The 21,600-nt window shown below is 44.1% G+C and overlaps 1 protein-coding gene across 1 annotated transcript in view; it reads left to right on the forward strand.

Annotated features, from left to right (window-relative positions):
- The window catches only part of PTPRO (protein tyrosine phosphatase receptor type O), a 121,069-nt gene that overhangs the window by 84,164 nt on the left and 15,305 nt on the right, over nucleotides 1–21,600 (forward strand). Inside the window, exons 15-22 of the mRNA XM_082254542.1 lie at nucleotides 563–683; nucleotides 1,291–1,359; nucleotides 1,889–1,972; nucleotides 2,790–2,852; nucleotides 5,920–5,955; nucleotides 14,532–14,613; nucleotides 16,698–16,788; nucleotides 17,389–17,465. Of these exons, the coding sequence (XP_082110668.1) occupies nucleotides 563–683; nucleotides 1,291–1,359; nucleotides 1,889–1,972; nucleotides 2,790–2,852; nucleotides 5,920–5,955; nucleotides 14,532–14,613; nucleotides 16,698–16,788; nucleotides 17,389–17,465 (623 nt within the window). The remainder of the gene's footprint in view (nucleotides 1–562; nucleotides 684–1,290; nucleotides 1,360–1,888; nucleotides 1,973–2,789; nucleotides 2,853–5,919; nucleotides 5,956–14,531; nucleotides 14,614–16,697; nucleotides 16,789–17,388; nucleotides 17,466–21,600) is intronic.

Below are 21,600 nucleotides of genomic sequence, written 5' to 3' on the forward strand. Positions count from 1 at the left end.
TCTGCAGATTTGTGCCTATTGAGGAGGGAGAGGGACTGTATAGTGTGAAACATCATTTGGGCAGGAAAATTCATGCCAGCCAGTAAGTCTTTCCTCAAGCAGATGTAGCCAAGGAATATTAGTGAAGATCATGGGAGGAACAGCATTTAAAGGTTCCTTGATCCAACTATATACGGTCCGTTTTGGCGAATGAACGCTTATGTTTATAGGTACCTTTAGTGTTTCATTCATAAAGTCTTGAATTTACTAAAGACAAATAGACTGTTCACTTTGCAAGTGCAGTTGCACTCATTTTCCCCAGAGCTTAGTAATTGTGGTAAAGTTCTGCTGATTTCCATCGTCCAATCATGTGCAAGCAAAAACGCATTTTTTTTCCTTGCACCTGATTGAGTATTATTTTCAAAGTGAAGCTTTGCCACATTAACCAGGCTCTGAAGAAAATGAGTGCAACTGCACTTGCAAAGTGTGCAGTCTTTTTTCCTTTAGTCAATCCACACTACAATGTTCTTGTTTACTAGATTTTTTTATGGACTTGCAGTAAAATATCTTTTCTGCATTCTAGTTGCTGAAATGAATCCAAATGTTGTGGTGATTTCTTTGCTGGCTGTGCTAAGCATTCTCCTGATCGGACTCTTGCTAGCCACTCTAGTAGTCCTACGCCGGAAGCACCTCCAAATGTCACGGTAAAAGAAAAGTGGAGAATATAGAAATTATATACAGTAGATTCACGTCAGGGGTCTTGGGGGTTGTTATATATAGTGATGAGTGTTGTTAGACAGTTTAGAAGGTGAAAATATATATATATATATATATATATATATATATATATATGGTAAGGATAATAAGACAGGAAGAGAGATGGTCTAGACTAGAGAAAAGGGTTCAATGGCTTACCAGAGGGCATGTTAGGAAGTGGGATTCAACTGTGTATAACAAATAAGGGTATGTATACATAGTGTGTGTAAGGAAAGGTGGGGGGTTTTATATAGTGATGGGCTTAACTAGACAGGAAGAGCTGTAATCTGGAATAAAGTATTACCTACGTATTGGAAGGCTTCGATAAAAGGTCTGTTGGGAAGTCCTACTGTTATCAATGCCTGCATCTCAGCACATGTTTTTCCAACTACCTGGTTCTTCCATCTTCTGAATTAATAAGCATCCCAGATAAGAGAAGAACACTAATCATCTCACCTGTGATTTTGTTAAGAAAGAACTTTTAGGGACCCTTGAGAAACAGAGTTGATATTTAGAAGACTGTGTAGTAAAACTAATTTCGCTCTGTTTATCCAGGGAGTGTGGAGCAGGAACATTTGTCAATTTTGCCACTCTGGAGAGAGACGGAAAGCTCCCATATAATTGGTGAGTATCCTTTTCCTTTCGCTGATCTTTATATCTGACACCAAAATGGCAGACAGTGTCCTAAGTATTCATGCTTGAGTTTTCCCATATGCAAAATCTGGGGATCTGTATATCACTTCAAGATAATGCATTCAAAGTAAAAGTCCCATTCATTTGTGTTTGTGGCTAGTTCACATCTATGTGCTGCAGCTTAGCACATTTTATAAAATAGGATGCTGCATTTGTGTGTTTATGTGAATAAAGCAGACTCAAGGAAAATAATGATAAAGGCAGCAAAAGCATGTAATTTTGTATATTGTAAATTCATCTGCAGCATGGAAACACACTCTTCTGAATGTTTCCCCCTCAATCTGCATAACACATGTGGGAAACAAGCGTGTTAAAAAAAAAGCTCAAAAATCCATGCATTTGCATGTCAAAAATGCACGTTGCTGCATCCGCATAGGTGTGACAGGTCCTTAGTCCTTGTACTGTGGCAGACGCTTTCTCTAACCTCCATTTCTCTGTCCCTGCATATTAATGCTCCCAGGCGTCGAAGCATTTTTGCTTTCCTAACCCTCCTGCCCTCGTGTCTGTGGACTGACTACCTCTTGGCTTTTTATATTAATCCATGGTAAGTCCTTTCCATTCTTCTGCTAATTTCAATTCTGTATATCCACCAGTTTCGCAGTATACATTTATACCAGAGTCAGCACCAACGATTAGGGCATTCTACAGAGAAGAGAAGGGCTTTCTTCCTTTTGTAGAAATATCGTATGCTGTTTTTTTTCACTGTCTCACTTAGCTAACTACATTTGGGCACTTGTACTGTCATGTCCTTTAGTTCGCCAATATATGACTGCTTCTATTGAATGGAAACGTTTCAAGTCATGGAATTACATAGCCTTAAGGTAGCTGCATAGAGAAGATGACAGCTTGATGATGTCACATCTGTTAGTAGCAGGACACTGCTGGCTGGCCACTATAAAAAGAAAACTGTTAATGACCCCTCTGATAAACTGTCTTTAAATGCCTGCTGCCACCCCCCCCCCCCTTTTTATCTTTACAGAAATAAAATGATAAGGTTTGTGGAGCCCGAATGACAACTTTATGAAGCTCTTTGTTGCACCATGACTACATGTCTGACTACTCTTTAAATGATCTTGGCAGCTTCTGGGTTAGCCGTGTGCTCACCTTGCAATCCTATTGCATAAAGTTAAACATTTTAATTATTCTTTTTATTTACTGTGGCTTTGATGAATTCAGTGCTTATTTTTTTTAGTCTCCGATAACATAAATCTTAATATGGATAGCATAATCTATGTAGGAAACTGACCTATACCCCTAAAACCCCATTTACCCCTCATTCTGCAGCAACTATATTGCACTTTGCCTTCTAGCAGGCTCCACATACTTTCCCTAAATAGATTTTTATGTTTTTTTCCCCATAGCGTTACCCGAATATTTTACCAGAGAAGTAGTGACGTTTGTCTGGAGTCGCAGTGTCCAGTTAGGTTAGTCGCTGACTGTAATGGCCAGTTATCTCAGCATTCTGCCCCACAATCACATGCCCGCTGAATGTTGCCATGTTAAAGAAAGTATTTTTGTACGGTACGCCACACTTAATTTAATGTCGGTATTCATTTTTAAAGCTAAATAATACAAATGATACACATAATGATACAAATCAATATACTGCGCTCATCTGGAATGCAGGAGGGATTGTTTTATATTCCTCTAGGGTTTAGAAATGTATGAATCTCTCACATTTTTCTAATCACGTACAGAGGAAATGCTTTCTTTCTGTGTCACCTTCAATGTTTCATTGCTTATCTGCTCACTCAGTATGCTCAACTGCCACTTTCAACAACCAACTGTATCCTCAGCTGCCTCTGTTCCCAGCCCTCAGTATGCTCAACTGTCACTGTCCCCACCCAACAATATCCTATGTGTCCTCAGCTTTTACAGTTTCAACCTTCAGTATGCTCAGCTTCCACTGTTCCCAACCAAAAGTATCCCCAGCTACCACTTTTCTTAACCCTCAGTATGCTCGGCTACTATTGTCCCCAACACTATGTATGCTCAGCTGCCACTGTCTCAAACTACAGTTACCCTCAGATGCCTCTGTACCCAAGCCTCAGCACCCTCAGCTGCCACTGTTTACAGGTTTATGTAATCTCATCTACCCTTGTTTTAAACCCTCTTTACCCTCAGCTGCCCTGCCCATACCCAGAGTACCATCAACTGCTACTATCTTTAACTCTCTGTAACCTCAGATGCCCTGTCCCCAACCATCAATATAGCGTAAGATAGAACAAGTCCAGAGACGAAAATGGTCAAGGCTCTGAGGGATAAAACATATTAGGAGAGACTTCAGGAGCGTAACATGTACAGACTGGAGTATAAAAAAGAAAGGGGAGATATGATTGAAATCCCTAAATACATCAGGAGGGTGAATAAGGTTCAGGAGGGCAGTATTTTCAATATGAAGCAAAGATCAAGAACACGGGATACATGACCTCAAAATAGCAGGAGGAAAGTTCTAAACTAATTTTAGAAAGTCTAATTTTTACTGAAACAGTAGTTGATGCTTGGAATAGACTTCCAGCAGAGGTAACGAGTCAGTCAACAGTAAGTGGATTGAAAAATGCTTAGGACAAACATAGATCTATACTCAGACAAAATAAATAAATAATAAATATATATATATATATATATATAGATAGATATATTAGACTCGATGGACCACTTGGTCTTTTTTTCTGCTGTCACTATTCTAATATCCTTGGCTGTCACTGTCATTATGTCTCAGAGTCCCCAGCTGCCATTGTTTCAAGCCTCAGTTTGCCTAACTTTTAGGCCCCTTTCACACAGGCAAACATCTCTTTCTCATGGTTAGTGTAGGACCCACTGACAATGGGGTACTTTGACGCAGTGGTGGGCTTGAGCACTATATGGCCATATGGTGGGACCAAATCCCCATTTTTATTGATGGATTGTCTTCAAATTTGGTAGTTTCTTTTGCATGTGTGCGCTATTCTTTTTTAATATACATGTCTCTTGGTTCATAGCTGCACCAGCTTTAGAAATACATGGGTATGCTCCCCCAAATTTTTTGCTTTTTAAACAGTGTGACAGTTCAGATCCACCTGTCCATTTTTTTGGCGGATCTGAGCGGTCCCCCCCATGCATCCCTATGGGGCATCGGATGTCAGCGGACACATGTCCACTGACATCCAAACCAATCCGATCCGTTAAATCTGGACGGATGGAAACCCTATTTTACATCTGTCCAGCGGATCGGATGGGATCGGATCAGAACGGACCGAAGGTCCGTTCCTATCTGATTTCCCCTATAGAGATGCATGGGGAACTGACAGCTGTGTCTCCGCACACAGCGCGGAGACACAGCTGTCATCCTCCTGCTCAGCGGAGGATCGGCAGATCGATCCCCCGCTGAGAAAAACGGAGTCTGTCCAACGGACTCAGTGTGTGAAAGAGCCCTTACTCTCCCCAACCCTTAGCTGGAACTGTCCTTAACGTTCAGTACCCTGACCTGCCATTATCCCTTTTCTTCAGTACCATTATCTGCTGTTTTTTTCCAACACTCTGTACCCTCAGCTGTTTTGTCTCCAACCCTTAGCTGTCGCTCTCCCAAAACTCATAAAACCCTCAACTGCATTTGTTCCTAATATTTACTAACCTTATACCCAGTACATTTCATTTTTTAAGAAGGTTGAAGATGCGGTCTTTTATTGGCAGAACAATGGGGCTTTTAGGTTATTCTCTAATCAGAAAACCAACACAGGATTACCCCAAGGCCTACACCTTATTTCTGACTGACTTTGGGATTTAATTCTATTTTCAGTTCATGAGCAAGTGTCAATACATTCCCCTCACTTTCTTTTTCTATGACAGCAATATAAAAATGAGAGGAGTGGTTGTCACTAGGGCAGAATGTCACAGACCGCAATAAAATATTGACAGATATTCTAACCCTTCACTATTTAACTGAGTTTAAATGTGTTTTTGTTGTTGTCAGTGTCCCCATTGCAGAGATTTTCAAGTGTTGTGCGATAAGACAGGAGCTCATGAGAAATCTCTCTAATATGGACACAGATGCTGACAGAAGCTCTAACACTGCCTTTCCTATGGGCTGATATTTACCAGCACTGTATTGTGATTGCCTACCCATAAAGGAAGAGGAGTCCAGTGACAGTGCTCCTAAAGGTCCTTTTCATGGCAGTAAATTCCCTATAGTAAATCTTTAATGGATATTGGGAATTATAGCTGAAGACTATGCCTATTGTCTTACTTTCACTGTCTTTAATAGCTCACATATACACCTGCAATACTGCAGATATCTCAATGAATGAATTGGCATTGACCCTCATTATAATTAGTATTCGTTTTTGGCATTAATTCTTTGTACTGCAATGGTGATGTCAGTCGCTCGTACATTTTCTAGGTGAACACAAAATGATGAGCACTTTCCTTGACAATGTGATCTGCTATCCGATGCATCTATTTCCTTCATACATTTATATTTCTTTGCAATATATATATTTTTTTTTGTTCCAGGAACAAGAATGGATTTAAGAAGCGGAAACTGACAAAGTATGTTTCTTTTGAACTGTCACATGCAGTTTTATATCAGTTCTTTCATATCAATGTATTTACTAACACTGCGCAAAGTCGGGCTAGTTGCTGGTAAATGAAAACCGCTTTATGGGTCATTGTGATTTGCCCTATTGATTAGACCTTTTAGACCTTTTCACATAATTTGAGACAGAAGGGTTGACAGCTTCATTTTCACACACATAGCTATTCTCATAAAAACGACTTACCTACTAGAAACCTGTAAGGCAGACTATTTAGCTTGCTACATCTTGGGATCTATTTATCAGTGTTTTTACCCAAAATTCCCACAACCTGCACCAAGATTCACACGATTTCTAATTTGTGTAAATTTTGTGTAAAACAATAATAAATAGGCTCCTCAATATGCATTTAATGAAATGCTTTTTCAACCCTATGGAAGGTGAGCTGCATCTTGTTGGAACATTTGTTTACAACAGGGGTGCCCAACCTTTTGAAGAGCGATGGCCACTTAAGCGACTTGGTAACCGGTTGTGGTCCACAATGAGTGGAGTGGGTGGATGACAGGTCCATGTCCACTCTGCATATGCAGACACAGCCCGCTCTACTCTATGGACCCTCCGATCTGATCTGCTGGGATGGAAGGAGATGGATCCCATTCTGTTTTTTTTTTTTATCTCTGCGTTAGCAGGTTGGAGGTAGGCAGGTTTAAACTACACAATTTAGTTTACATCTGCCACTTGATAGAGGTGAATAGAGGGTCCGATTGGGTCGGACCAATCATGTGAAAGGGGCCTGCTTTCACACTGATGCACTGTGGTTCACCCACATCGCGGGTACAGCGCAGTGCACCTGTGGTTTTTAGCTGCACTTTGCCATAGACTTTTATTATATCCTGCAGGTGTGGTTCACTTTCTAAAAATGCACCAAACCCGCAGGTAATAACAGAAATCTATGGCTTAGTGCAGGTAACCCATAGGTGCACTGCGCTGCAACTGTGGATCAGTTTGAAAGCAGCCCAGTAACCACTGCAGAACAGATATGCCCATATATACACTGTGATTTTAGTAATAAATTTACCTTTAATATCAGTCTATAATTCAGGTATCCCTGGCTGTTGCTGTCCCAGGCAGAGTGCTTTTGGTATCACTCCGCATGTGACAGAAGCTGGCGCTATACAGGAAGCATCGCCTTATGCGGCTCTGCTCCTCCGCATCTGTTTGCTTCCTCTACCACCGGCTTTATTCACAACACTGATTCTCTGGGAGGGCGGGTCGGCAACCCGCAATCTGGGCTTGCCAACCCACTATCCCAAAGCAGGAGGTCGCAGGCCACATCAGAGGGCTCCTCGGGCCACATGTGGCCCCCAGGCCATTGGTTTGGCATCCCTGGTTTACAACAAAGTATACTTTTCACTTTGTTCAAAACCTGTTGCGCTGAAAACAAATACAAAAAAAGTATGTTGCAAATGCCAAAATAATTATCCTAATAATCAATAAAGTAAAAAAATGTGATACATTAAGTCACAGGTAATGCATATACTATTAACCCCTTATGAAGGTTGATCAATAGTGTCCATCATACCAAATATTGGGGTTGATTTACTAAAGGTAAATATTCTGTGCACAACAAGTGTAGTTGCTCTAGATTTGAGGGAAAGCTCTAAAATGAGGGGAAGCTCCGCTGATTTCTATTATCCAATCATGTCAAAGCAAAAATGCTGTTTTTTTTTTCCCCTGCATGTTCCCCTCTGATCTAGAGCAACTGCACTTGCAAGTGCACAGACAATATGCCTTGTGTGTATTGCATGTATTATATTCTCCACAACCCATTAAAATGAACACCATATGTGAAAAACAAAAAGAGTCCATCCATGAACATTTGTGTATTCACCGTGACTCCCTTCCCCCCGTCACACACAGCCTCTTACGGACAGTGGAGACCCCAAATTATAGGCAGTCTATGCAGCGCTTAGAGGTGTGCGGACTTGCTGTGTAAGCTTTATCCACTCCTACATCACAGATTATGCAAACAGAAGACTGCCTTACACTCTTCCTAAAGTAACAGATAAGAATTGCATAAAAACTCCATAAACCATGCTGCTAGTACCGTCTCTAGTAGCGGGTGACTTCAGCACAAGCTCCATCCCGACGTGAGTTCCATCCGAAAATTTGTTCTCAAGGGGATCTTATAAATATATTTTTCACTTGACTTTAAAACTTTTACTTTTATTGGTAGTTCAGTACTGCTTTATTTATATAAATGCTTCCACTAAGCAGAACAGCAGTAGGGAGTCAGCAGCCAAGCCCTTCACATTGGGAGTTGGGCATATCATCCAGCATTAGTCTGGTCCTTTGGGCTGCAGTAGGTGGCTCTTAGGAGAAGAAAAGTGCAATACATGTTTTATAAAATGTTAACTTCAGCTAGAAAAAGGTTCACTAGACTTGGGCTTCAAGGTTATGCCTACAAGATGATTGTGTGGCCAGGGGGTTGAGGAACACAGCAGGACAACACAGATTGGGGGAACTAGGGAGAGGAGATGGCTGCAGAAGAGGCAAGAGATCTCACAAGGGGCCATTAAAAAGTGATGGTTATGCAGTTCTGTGGTAGAAAATGTTACTTGGCGGAATGAGTGAAAGATACAACTGGTGAGGACAAAAGAAATTACAAGGAATTGTTACACAATGCTTGACATGAAAGTGTAAAGCCATTGTATATATTGTATACAGTAACCATAAAGTGGCTGGGACACACTTACACTTCTAGTTTTCCTTCTTGATCACCTTTCTCCCATAGTCGAAAACGTCTTTTTAAAAATAAAATTGTAGCTGCAATCAGTCCAACACTCATGGCAGTGTTACCATGACCTCTGTTACCGTCATATTTTGTCTATAGTTAGGGTTTGATCAACATGAAATGTAGAGGAAAATATAAAGAAAACAAAAGAGAAGAACCCCTAAGGGTGAGGGGAATGGGTAACAGAGCCTCTTACCTGCTCAGCCATCCACGTAGAATATCATTGCCCTGGGTCTCCAACCACAGCTATACTTCAGACTTTTCCACTCACTGGCCACCGATGTAAAGGGGGTATTTACACTGACCACCAATGCAACAGGCAGTTCTATACACTGATCTATGGCAGATAGAAGTTGTCTAGCTGACTGACAACAAACCAGTTATATTATACTGACATCTCCTTTACCACTTGTTTGCATCTCCTGACCTGCCTCCCCCCCTGATTCTCACTGCCTCTCAAACCAATTCCTGTTGGATGACTAAGAGGTACCTAAAATTTAACTTTGAGCTAATTGTCTTCTGTGTGAATTGACTTACACATTTCACTATGAAGAACAGGGTCATGATATCTACCCACAAGTGCACTGCCTCAGGTTTACCTGCATATTTATTCACCCCTTATATCTAGAATATGTGTAAAACACAAGGCCTGTGGGCCAAATTCAGCCCTCTAGGCCATTTCATGTGACCCTTACACCCAGGGCTTTTTTTCAGTCTGAATGTGGTGTAACCCTTAATCCCTGCACACTGTATGTAGTGCAGTCCTCAACCCTGCTCACTGTACACAGTACACGCTTGAACTCTGTATTCTGTGCATAGGGCACCCCTGAACTCTGCACAATGTATGTAGCGAACCCCTGAACTCTGTGGTGGGGTGTGTTTGCGTTTCTGCACCTATTCTCTGAGAAAAAAAGCCGTGGATAAATGTCTTACAGATACAGCTGGCCCTTTGAAGTGTAAGTGTAATCTGTGCATAGCAAACATCTGAACCCTGCACTCTATGCCTAACACCCTCCTGTCTGTTATGTAGTCCTGTACTCAGCTCTCTGTGTATTATGCAGTCCTGTGCCCAGCGCTCTGTGTGTTATGTAGACCTGTGCCCAGCTCTCTGTGTATTATGTAGTTCTGTGCCCAGCGCTCTGTGTATTATGTAGTCCTGTGCCTAGCTCTCTGTGTATTATGTAGTCCTGTGCCTAGCTCTCTGTGTATTATGTAGTTGTGTGCCTAGCTCTCTGTGTATTATGTAGTCCTGTGCCCAGCGCTCTGTGTATTATGCAGTCCTGTGCCCAGCGCTCTGTGTATTATGCAGTCTTGTGCCCAGCGCTCTGTGTATTATGCAGACCTGTGCCCAGCTCTCTGTGTATTATGCAGTTCTGTGCCCAGCGCTCTGTGTATTATGCAGTCTTGTGCCCAGCGCTCTGTGTATTATGTAGACCTGTGCCCAGCTCTCTGCGTATTATGTAGTTCTGTGCCCAGCGCTCTGTGTATTATGCAGTCTTGTGCCCAGCGCTCTGTGTATTATGTAGTCCTGTGCCTAGCTCTCTGTGTATTATGTATTCCTGTGCCTAGCTCTCTGTGTATTATGTAGTTCTGTGCTCAGCGCTCTGTGTATTATGCAGTCTTGTGCCCAGCGCTCTGTGTATTATGCAGACCTGTGCCCAGCTCTCTGTGTATTATGCAGTCCTGTGCCCAGCGCTCTGTGTATTATGCAGTCTTGTGCCCAGCGCTCTGTGTATTATGCAGACCTGTGCCCAGCTCTCTGTGTATTATGCAGTCCTGTGCCCAGCGCTCTGTGTATTATGCAGTCTTGTGCCCAGCGCCCTGTGCCTAGCTCTCTGTGTATTATGTAGTTCTGTGCCTAGCTCTCTGTGTATTATGTATTCCCGTGCCTATCTCTCTGTGTATGATGTAGTTATGTGCCCAGCACTCTGTGTATTATGTAGTCCTGTGCCCAGCACCCTGTGTAATATGCAGTCCTGTGCCCAGTGATCTGTGTATCAGTGGCGGCTGGTGAAGTTTTAAGTTGGGGGAACGCAAGACCCCGCCCTTCTATGTTGACCCCTCCCATTTCCCAGAAGCCCCACCCCTTATAGACTCCACCCATTTTGTCTCCTGTATTTTGCTTGCGTGAACAAATTCTCCCAATATATCACATATTAAGGGGTCTCTCAGTACTAGTATATCCTATAATAGGGAGCAGGGGCTCTATTATGGGATATACTGTGAGAGACACCCTATTATGGGATACACTGACTGAGAGTGGCACAAACCCCACAGTACAGACCCCCCCAGCACAAACCCCTCAAGCAAAAACCCCGCACAAACCCCCTAGCACAAACCCCACATTACAGGCCCCCTAGCACAAACCCCACAGTACAGGCCCCCTAGCACAAACCCAACAGTACAGGCCCCCTAGCACTAATCCAACAGTGCAGGCCCCCTAGCACAAACCCCACAGTACAGGCCCCCTTTCAATGCAGTGACCAGCGTACATGCCCCCTTTCAATGCAGTGACCAGTATACATGCCCCTTTCAATGTAGTGACCAGTATAAATGCCCCCTTTCAATGTAGTGACCAGTATAAATGCCCCTTTCAATGTAGTGACCAGTATACATGCCCCTTTCAATGTAGTGACCAGTATAAATGCCCCTTTTCAATGTAGTGACCAGCATACATGACCCCTTTCAATGTAGTGACCAGTATACATGCCCCTTTCAATGCAGTGACCAGCGTACATGCCCCCAATGCAGTGACCAGTGTACATGCCCCCAATGCAGTGACCAGCGCACATGCCCCCAATGCAGTGACCAGCATACCATGCTCCCAATGCAGTGACCAGCATACCATGCCCCCAATGCAGTGACCAGCATACCATGCCCCCAATGCAGTGACCAGCGTACATTCCCCCAATGCAGTGACCAGCGTACATGTCCCCAATGCAGTGACCAGCGTGCATGCCCCCTTCAATGCATTGAACAGTGTACATGTCCCCAATGCAGAGTTTAGCGTGCGTGCCCCCTTCAATGCATTGACAGTGTACATGTCCCCCAATGCAGAGTTTAGCGTGCGTGCCCCCTTCAATGCATTGATCAGTGTACATGTCCCCAATGCAGAGTTTAGCGTGCGTACCCCCTTCAATGCATTGATCAGTGTAGATGTCCCCCAATGCAGAGTTTAGCGTGCGTGCCCCCTTCAATGCATTGACAGTGTACATGTCCCCCAATGCAGAGTTTAGCGTGCGTGCCCCCTTCAATGCATTGATCAGTGTACATGTCCCCCAATGCAGAGTTTAGCGTGCATGCCCCCTTCAATGCATTGATCAGTGTACATGTCCCCCAATGCAGAGTTTAGCGTGCGTGCCCCCTTCAATGCATTGAACAGTGTAGATGTCCCCCAATGCAGAGTTTAGCGTGCGTGCCCCCTTCAATGCATTGACAGTGTACATGTCCCCCAATGCAGAGTTTAGCGTGCGTGCCCCCTTCAATGCATTGATCAGTGTACATGTCCCCCAATGCAGAGTTTAGCGTGCATGCCCCCTTCAATGCATTGATCAGTGTACATGTCCCCCAATGCAGAGTTTAGCGTGCGTGCCCCCTTCAATGCATTGAACAGTGTACATGTCCCCAATGCAGAGTTTAGCGTGCAAGCCCCCTTCAATGCATTGATCAGTGTACATATCCCCCAATGCAGAGTTTAGCATGCGTGCCCCCTTCAATGCATTGACAGTGTACAATCATGTCCCCAATGCAGAGTTTAGCGTGCGTGCCCCCTTCAATGCATTGATCAGTGTACATGTCCCCCAATGCAGAGTTTAGCGTGCGTGCCCCCTTCAATGCATTGAACAGTGTACATGTCCCCAATGCAGAGTTTAGCGTGCGTTCCCCCTTCAATGCATTGATCAGTGTACATGTCCCCCAATGCAGAGGTTAGCGTGCGTGCCCCCTTCAATGCATTGACAGTGTACATGTCCCCAATGCAGAGTTTAGCGTGCGTGCCCCCTTCAATGCATTGATCAGTGTACATGTCCCCAATGCAGAGTTTAGCGTGCGTGCCCCCTTCAATGCATTGATCAGTGTACATGTCCCCAATGCAGAGTTTAGCGTGCGTTCCCTCTTCAATGCATTGATCAGTGTACATGTCCCCAATGCAGAGTTTAGCGTGCGTGCCCCCTTCAATGCATTGATCAGTGTACATGTCCCCCAATGCAGAGTTTAGCCTGAGTGCCCCCTTCAATGCATTGATCAGTGTACATGTCCCCAATGCAGAGTTTAGCGTGCGTGCCCCCTTCAATGCATTGACAGTGTACATGTCCCCCAATGCACCGTGACCTGCCTGTACCTACCTGTTCTGGCCTGGCCTGGGTCCATCCAACCATCCATGATGGATGGATGGACCCAGCCCATGGCAGAACAGGTAGGTACATTCATGGATGGCATTGGTGATGGCAAATTGGCAAGGCTTAGGCATGGCAGTCTAATTTGGCATGGCAATGGTTGCAGTGCCCACAGTGCTGCCCACTGCCCAGCATTTTTTTACGGTCACGCCGGAGGCCTGAGGAGAAGACTGGAGGAGTGGAGGACTGACAGGAGAGGACTGAGGAGGACTCGCTTACCGGTGGTGACCCCGGACCCGACTGACTGGTACTCGTGCCTACTTCCTTCCACTGTATGAGATGATGACCCTCCGCTCGAGACGCTGCGCGGCCTGGTGACTGGATCCAGGACCAATTCCGGTGACTCACTCTCCTCTCCGCTCTGCAGTGCCGCCGGTGCGGCCGTCACTCCCGTCCGTCCACCGTCCACTGCAGTCGTTACCGGTGACGTTGCGTGACTGATGCATGCGAGACTGGACCAATCACAGCCAGGATATCTCGAAAGGGGGGGGTGTCCTAGCGCCATGACCTTCGCCCAGGTTACGCCCCCAGAAGGCAGCCAATCGGCGCCTCTTCTTGGTCGTAAACCCCACTCCCCCCATAGCCACCACATAGGCCGGTGACCGCAATTTTTTTTTTTTTTAACTTTATTGCTCTTTTTGTAATTTTTTTTTTTTCTTTTTTTTTCCTTTTCTTTTTTTTTTCCTTTCTTTTAGGGTGGGGCTGCGCCCTGGCGCCCCCTATGCACAGGCCGCCACTGCTGTGTATTATGCAGTCCTGTGCCCAACGCTCTGTGTATTATGTAGTCCTGTGCCCAGCGCCCTGTGTATTATGCAGTCCTGTGCCCAGTAGTGCTCTTTGTATTATGCAGTCCTATGCCATTTACCAATAAAAAAGTAAATATGTCCCCAGATTTCATTTAAAAATCTGGTCAATTTATATTACATGTGGTTGCATTCCAGATCATTCTGCACAGACACTGCTCTGAGCAAAATTACAACTGCTGCAGGGGGATTTCTGAGTTACAGGATTTATTGGGCACAGGGAGGGGGCGGCAGGCTTTGCAGTTAACCCTTTTTCATTCAGATTAATCTGGTTCTATGGAAGTTGTATGCAACAGTGAGGAAGCAGCAGCTGTGGCTGACACCCCTCGTAGCCCAAGGAGCCTATCTAGGACAGCAGGTCTTGTGGGTGTCTGGATGTCATACAGACAGGAAGTGTGCCTACTGCAATTCCCTGCTCTAACCAACTTTATAACTTTGTGTATTGGAATTGTGAGCTTATAATTGTATGTTTGTAATTCACTGGTGCTATTATTTAATGTATTTTAAACACTTCATATTATGTTGGCCCATTAAAAATTAAGTTATTGATATTGTATAACCGTGTTATATGTCAATTCTTTTCCTTTTCTGTCTTTTGCAGCCCAGTTCAGTTGGATGACTTTGACTCTTACATGGGGGATATGTCAAAGGATTCTGACTATAAATTTTCTCTGCAGTTTGAGGTGAGTTATATCAAAGATACATTTTAGAATTGTTCAATAACCTTGTTTATTTTATGCTTAAGTGATTGTAAAGTATCATTCTAAACAGTGTTGGGGTAGTTACTCAAAAAATGTAACTAGTTACTAGTTACTAGTTACTTCTGTAAATTGTAATGAGATTACTTTACTAGTTCCTGCATTTGAAAAGTAACTTCACTACTTATTACTTTACTTTCCTCTTTCTTAATTGACCGTGTAGAAGAAGATACATGACACTCTTTCTGCATAGAGTTTATTGTATAAACACAGGCTTTGGGAAACATGAGAACAAAACCTGAAAAAACAGAATAAAACATAAAGTGCAACAAAAAGTCATAAACTTCATCCCTCTCTATTCTTCGAAATAACGATTGTATCGCACGGCTTGGGTAACGCAGGAAAGCGCGTTCCTATAGCCTAGTAAAGTAGTGTAGTTACTTCTTATAGCCTAGTAAAGTAGTGTAGTTACCAATATTAGTATTGTAACTAGTTACTTTACTTAGTTACCAAAAAAAGTAATTTAGTTACTGTAATTAGTTACTTTGTAACTAGTTACCCCCAACACTGATTCTAAATAACAAACATATTATACTTGAATCAGCAAAGCTGGCAACTCCAATGCTCTTGAATAAAATAACTTTATTTGTTACATGGGTACATAGGTACAGGCTATAATCTGACGTGTTTGGGCTACTTTTATTCAAGAGCATCCGAGTTGCCAGCCTTCCTGATTCAAGAATTCTACCTATGGGACCTGAACGCCATGGCTAGAGCATGGACTTCCTTATTAGCAGTAGAGCTGGGGTAACAACTTCTTTTTCTCTCAACAAACATATTATACTTACCTGCTCTGTGCAATAGAATTGCACAAAGCGGTCCCGATCCTCCTCCTCTGGCATCCCCCACTGGTGCTCTGGCATAAGAGAGAAGGAAGGGAAGGGGGAGGTAAGGGGGAATGGGGAAGGGGAAGACATTGAATTGTGCGTATTGGTTTCACTGGCAAACAGAGACATCAATTTCCTCAAAGGATAATGAGAATACATATAAATATAAAAACAAAGGCAGAAACAGAATACGGAAAACAAGAAAAACAAGAAAAAAGGGGGGTGGTGATGGAATTCAAAAAGACGCATCCCCTGGACAGGTAGGAGGAAGGGGAAGGGGGGGGAAGGGGGGAAGGGGGGAAGGGGGGAGAGGGGGAGGGTGGATGGCCCCTTCCTGTTTCAACATGACTGCGCACCGGTTCACAAACAAGGTCCATAAAGACATAGATGAGTGAATTTGGGGTGGATGAACTTGACTGGCCTGCACAGTCATGACTTTAACTCGATAGAACACCTTTGGGATGAATTAGAGTGGAGACTGCGAGCCAGGCCTTCTCATCCAACATCAGTGCCTGACCTCACAAATGTGCCTCTGGAAGAATCGTCAAACATTCCCATGGACAATCTCCCAAACCTTGTGGACAGCCTTCCCAGAGGAGTTGAATAGCTGTTATAGCTGTAAAGGGTGGGCAAACTCAATAAGACTAATATTGGGATGCCATTAAAGTTCATGTGCATGTAAAGGCAGGCGTCCCAATACCTTTGACAGTTTAGTGTATACTATAAATACCCTTTTTTCTTTTTCTTTTTTTTTTAAGTGATCACATAATAGCTGTTCTCAGCTGCATAAGGGGCTTAGAGAGCAAGGGCAGAGAAAAAGCAGTACACTGATCTACAAGACTGATCATTGGAGGACAGACAGGCTGTTCACCCAGCACAGCCAGAAAACTAAACAAACTTAGGAGAATGTGCTCTTAGGCCTATTGTGATCAGTTTAAAATAGAAAAGCAGGGGACTAGCAGGATCACAAGGTATTTCACACAAAGAAAACAATACAAAGAGAACAGGATACTTGTTAACACAAGTACATGGTACAATAGACGCATATCAGAAATATTAACATAATCTTTAAGGGTTTCTAATGAAATTAGTTAACTAAATGATGGCAAGAAAGAATATTCTAATGAACAATTTTACTACAAAATTTGAAAGTTTTCCCTTCTCCTGGATATTATTTTGCAGGAACTGAAAATGATTGGTTTGGATATAGAGCATTGTGCTGCAGACCTTCCAGCCAACCGCTGCAAGAATCGCTACACAAACATTTTGCCGTGTAAGTAGATAAAGTCATAACTTGTCATGGTTATATTATGTTGGTTCTGCAGGGATTTGTGTATACTGATGGAAATAGGGACCATTATAGAAAACCTGCATGGGCAAGCGGTGTTCCGGCCTACCCCTCCAAAAATTTAAAGTCAGCAGCTACACGTACTGTAGCTGCTGACTTTTATTATTCGGACACTTAACCGTTCTGGAATCCAGCGATGTCGACAGCGATGTTTCCATCGGCTGTCGGATGCTGCCGCTGCCATTGCTGGTAAGGGAACCCAGTAGTGAAGCCTTGCGGCTTCACGGCCGGGTTCCTACTGTGAATGCACCAAGCATGCTGCACTCGGTTACAGGCCTGGAAGTGGAGGAAGGAGGAGGGCGCTGAACTTCTGACGTACCTCGCCGCGGCGAGGTCTGACGGAAGATGGGACAGGGTACCTGTCAAAACCACTTACCCGTTACCTTCTCCCCCTCGAAAGGAGCCAAATGTGGCACCGGAAGGGGGGGGGGGTGACAGATAAGCGGAAATTCCACTTTCGAGTGGAACTCCGCTTTAAGTTTGTGTTGGATGGTATAGAACATTTTTCTCTCTTTTCCTTTTCAGATGATTTCAGCAGAGTAAAACTTGTCTCCACAGATGAAGAAGAAGGCTCAGATTACATTAATGCAAACTTTATTCCTGTAAGTATGAAACCAAAAGTGAACACTGAATGCACAAAGGTTCTTATGAAGAATTTACAGAAACATGTAAGACAAGATTTTAAATAATTTCAGTGTTTACAATGGCATTAAAATAGTTGATTCCTTATGAACAGATACAGGGAGTGAGTCATAGTGAATGACTGGAGTGGACTATTAGAAAGGAATAAAGGAAAATTGTTACCAATACTTACCGTAATTTTCCTTTCCTGGCCTGTCCTCATGCCAGCACACCTGGGTTAACCCCTCCCTCCAGTCTCTCAGGACCACCTTCTCCTAGCTAATAAAATTGAGCCCCCCCCCCCCCTTCCCTCTCTCTTGTTCCGTGTTTAGCGACAACAGGCTTCTATAGAGGGAAGAAAGTTGTGCTGATGTGAGGACAGGCCAGGAAAGGAAAATTACAATAAGTATTGGTAAAAATTTTCCGTTTTCATGGCCAGCCTCACGTCAGCACACCTGGGATTTAATTTAGCTAATATAGGGCGGAACAACAAAACTCAAAACAACCCGTAATGCTGCTTGGTGAATATTTTATTTTGCTTGGAAGGGTGCTGACACCACTGGGCTTTCAAACTTCAATGAACTAGCGGAGATAACATCCAGCTTGTAATGTTTAGCGAAGGTTTCACAGGAGCTCCAACTAGCCATTTTGTATATATCTTCAACCGACACCTTAGCCGATGATGCCACCCCACCAAGAGGCTGCCACCCCACTTGTTGAATGAGCTAGAATAGCTTGTGGAGGCACTAGCCCCTGTTTATCATACATAAGGTATCTTATCATTCTGGTGATTCAGGTAGCTATGACTCTTGCTGCGGCTGCCTCCCCTCTCTTAGGCCCTGATGGTAGAATGAATAAACTATCAGTCTTGCACATCTGACGAGAGTGGTGCAAGTACATTTAGAACAGGTTGACCATATCGAGTGGTCTGAGATCTAGCTCATCTGTTTGTTCTGAAGGCTGTGTAAAGTTTAGTAGAACCGACTCCCAATTTACATGAAACTTGGTTACCACTTAGGGAGCTAAGGCCGGTGAAGCCCGCAGAATGACTTTGTCTGGAAGAATGATGCAAAAAGAATTTTTGCAAGATAAGGCTGCCAGCTCTGATACTCTCCTCGCTGACGTGATGGCTGTGAGAAAAATCAATTTGACCATTAGGAACCATAGTGGGCATGTTTCAATGGTGGTTGGAGCAGAGCCTTTAGCACTGTGCCCAAGTCCCAGGCTGGAAAAAGGTTCCTCTTCGGAGGACGTATGCTTATGGCCACTCTAAGAAATTGTCTTATTAGGAGCTTGTCTGCCCACTTGTGGCCTGTGAAACAAGACAAGGCTGACACCTGTACCTTTATTGTGTTATATGCCGGGCCCATCGTTAGTTCTGTGATACTTGCGTCAATGGAGAGAATTTTCGCTGTAGAGAAAATGCTGTAAACTTTTTCCAAATCCTGGTGTATGTAGCATTGGGTGTATCGATCACCTCCTCTGAGAGGCCTTGAGACTGTAGTCTGGCTGATTCAAAAGCCATGCTGTCAGTTGCAACCTGCTTGGATTGGGGTGATTCCAATGGGCCTGTTTTTGTAGGTCCCTCTTCAGCAGGTAGCCATACTGGCGGCGCTGACGCCATCTGCATGAGCAGGGGGAATCAAGGCCTTCACGGCCAGAAGAGTAGAATTAAAATTGCCTAGACCTTCTCCCTTGCGATCTTCAGCAGGGCTTCCAGGATTAGAGGTGACGGTGGGAGGAGGTAGACTAGGGGAAACTTCCAAGAAATCCAAAAGGCGTCTTGAGCTAGTGCCTCATCGTAACAGAATCTTGACAGGAACCTGGGCACTTCCCCTTTTGCCAAAGATTGGTCTTAGGTAGCTCCTGTTGAGTGACCTCAATTTGGAATGCCCTCCTATGAAATCTTGCCCAGGGGACAGCTGGGGTCGCTGCTGTGAACATCCCCGAAGTGTCATACAGTCCCTTGCCGAAAGCGACGAGGATTTCATCATGTTGTTGACGCAAACAACTAACTCGCCCACTTTGCGGTATGGTAGCAAGATCTGCCCCTTCTTTGTGTCAAATATAAGACCTAGGTATTCCATTTCTTGGGATGGGACCACATGGTTTTTCTGTCTGTTGATAATCCAGACAAATTGAGATCTTCAGCACTACGTCGCATTGGGATGCCAGCTCGAGCGGGGCACCACCAAGATGTCATCTAAAAAATGAAAGATTTTTATCTTCACTGACATGATAGCTTCATTACTTATCTTCATTACTGCCATGATAGCTAGTAAGATCTTGGAGAAAACTCGGGGTGCCGTGCTGATTCCGAAGGGCAGACACCTGAATTCAAAATTATGTTCTCCCACCATGAACCTTAGCTATCTTTGGTGATGTCTGTTGATGGGGACGTGCAGATAAGTTTCTGCCAAATCGACAGATATCAGTCAGTCCCCTGGTTGAAGAATCAATATAATTGTAATTATTGATTCCATTTTGAATTTCCTGGGATCGATGAAGTGGTTCAAAAACCTTAGGTCTAAGACTGGTGTGAGATCTCCCAATGGTTTGGGCACCAAAAAAATTGGAGAGTAAACTCTTTTTTGCTCTCCTAGTGGAACTGGAGAGATTGCATACTTTTGAAGTAACTCGGTAACATATTCTCGCAAGAACCTCTGTTTCCTCTGGTCTTTTGGCTATTCTGTTTGGACAAAGATATCTGGTGGCTTTTCTCGAAAAATTATCCTGTAACCTTGTTTTATTATTTTCTGGACCCATTGGTCTGTTAGCTTTTCCGCACATACCCTCCAAAAGGTGGCCAAACAGGCCCCTACTTAGAGAGGTCAGACGGACAGCCCTTCAAAAGGACTTCTCTGCTTTCTTAGCGGTCTGAACAGCCCTGGATTTTACGTTCCGTAGAAAGGAGCTTTGTGCCCCCCTCCATTGGGATCTAGCATATTCTCATCCTGACCTGTACAACCTAGCCTCTAAAGCTCATCTGAAATCTGATTGTCCTGAATGAACGGCTTGCTGTCTGGTTCTCTGCAGTAGTAGGCCTGACTTTCCTCTAATGACTCTCTTGATAGCCTCTTCCAGTGTATCTTCAAATAGCATTCTGCCATTATACTGGATGTTACAGAGTGCCTGCTTTGAGGCGGCATCTGCCACCCAATGCCGCAGCCACCAGGCCCTCTTAGCCGTTACCGAATGAGTCATGAGCCTTGCTAGCAATTTGACCAGGTCTATGGAAGATTCTTCCAGAAAGGCAGTCGACAGGTTGAGTTCCTCCAGTGCCGTTATAATTCTGGCCCTTTCTACGCCTGACCTTAGGGCTGTCTCCACGTTTGTGACCCACACCTTTAGAGTCCTGGAAATCGAGGTTAAAGCTATGACCAGACGGCAGGTGGCGCCTGCAGTTAAATAGATCCTTTTAAGATCTTCACCTGCGCGCCTGTCCATTGGGTCTTTAAAGGTAGTAGAATCCTCCAATGGCAGACACACGTGCCTTGCTAGGTGCTCTAAAGCTGTGTCTACTCTGGGAGCCGTCTCCCAAGAGGCAGCATCCGAGGTCTTGAATAGGTATAGTTTTGAAAAGCGATTTTGTATGTTTGCCTTCTTTTCTAGCCTCTCCCATTCCTCCTTGAATAATTTTCGGATTTCCATCATGAATGGGAATGTGGCCCCCTGCTTTTTCAGGTTTGGGAAATATCTCTTAGTTTTCTCTTGTGGCTGGGAGTCTTGCTCCTAATCTATGGCCTCCTTAACTGCCGTAATGTAAGTGTCTATTAGCTGGAAGTCAAATAGATGGTCGGCTTGTTCCTCCGACTCTGATGAAGCCCCTGAGGATATTTCAAGCACCTGCGGTGTATCTTGCTTTTGCTCAGACGTGTCTTTGCGTTTGGCCTTGGAAGTACTTGCGGTTGAGACCAAATGCATACTCTCAGCCACCGCCTCCTGGATATAATCCTTTATCCTGAGAGCCTCTGCCTCCTTATCTTAGGCCACATCTCTAATGCATTCTACTCACAAGAGTTTTGAAGGGGCGGATGGTGCTGAACAGGCCCAACAAAGACCCTCTGAAGGATAAACTTTTGTCGCTCTCTCTGTCACCGGATATTTACTGCGGCC

This window comes from Pelophylax lessonae (assembly GCF_965119305.1).
Source record: "Pelophylax lessonae genome assembly, chromosome: 4".
Classification (NCBI taxonomy): Eukaryota; Metazoa; Chordata; class Amphibia; order Anura; family Ranidae; genus Pelophylax; species Pelophylax lessonae.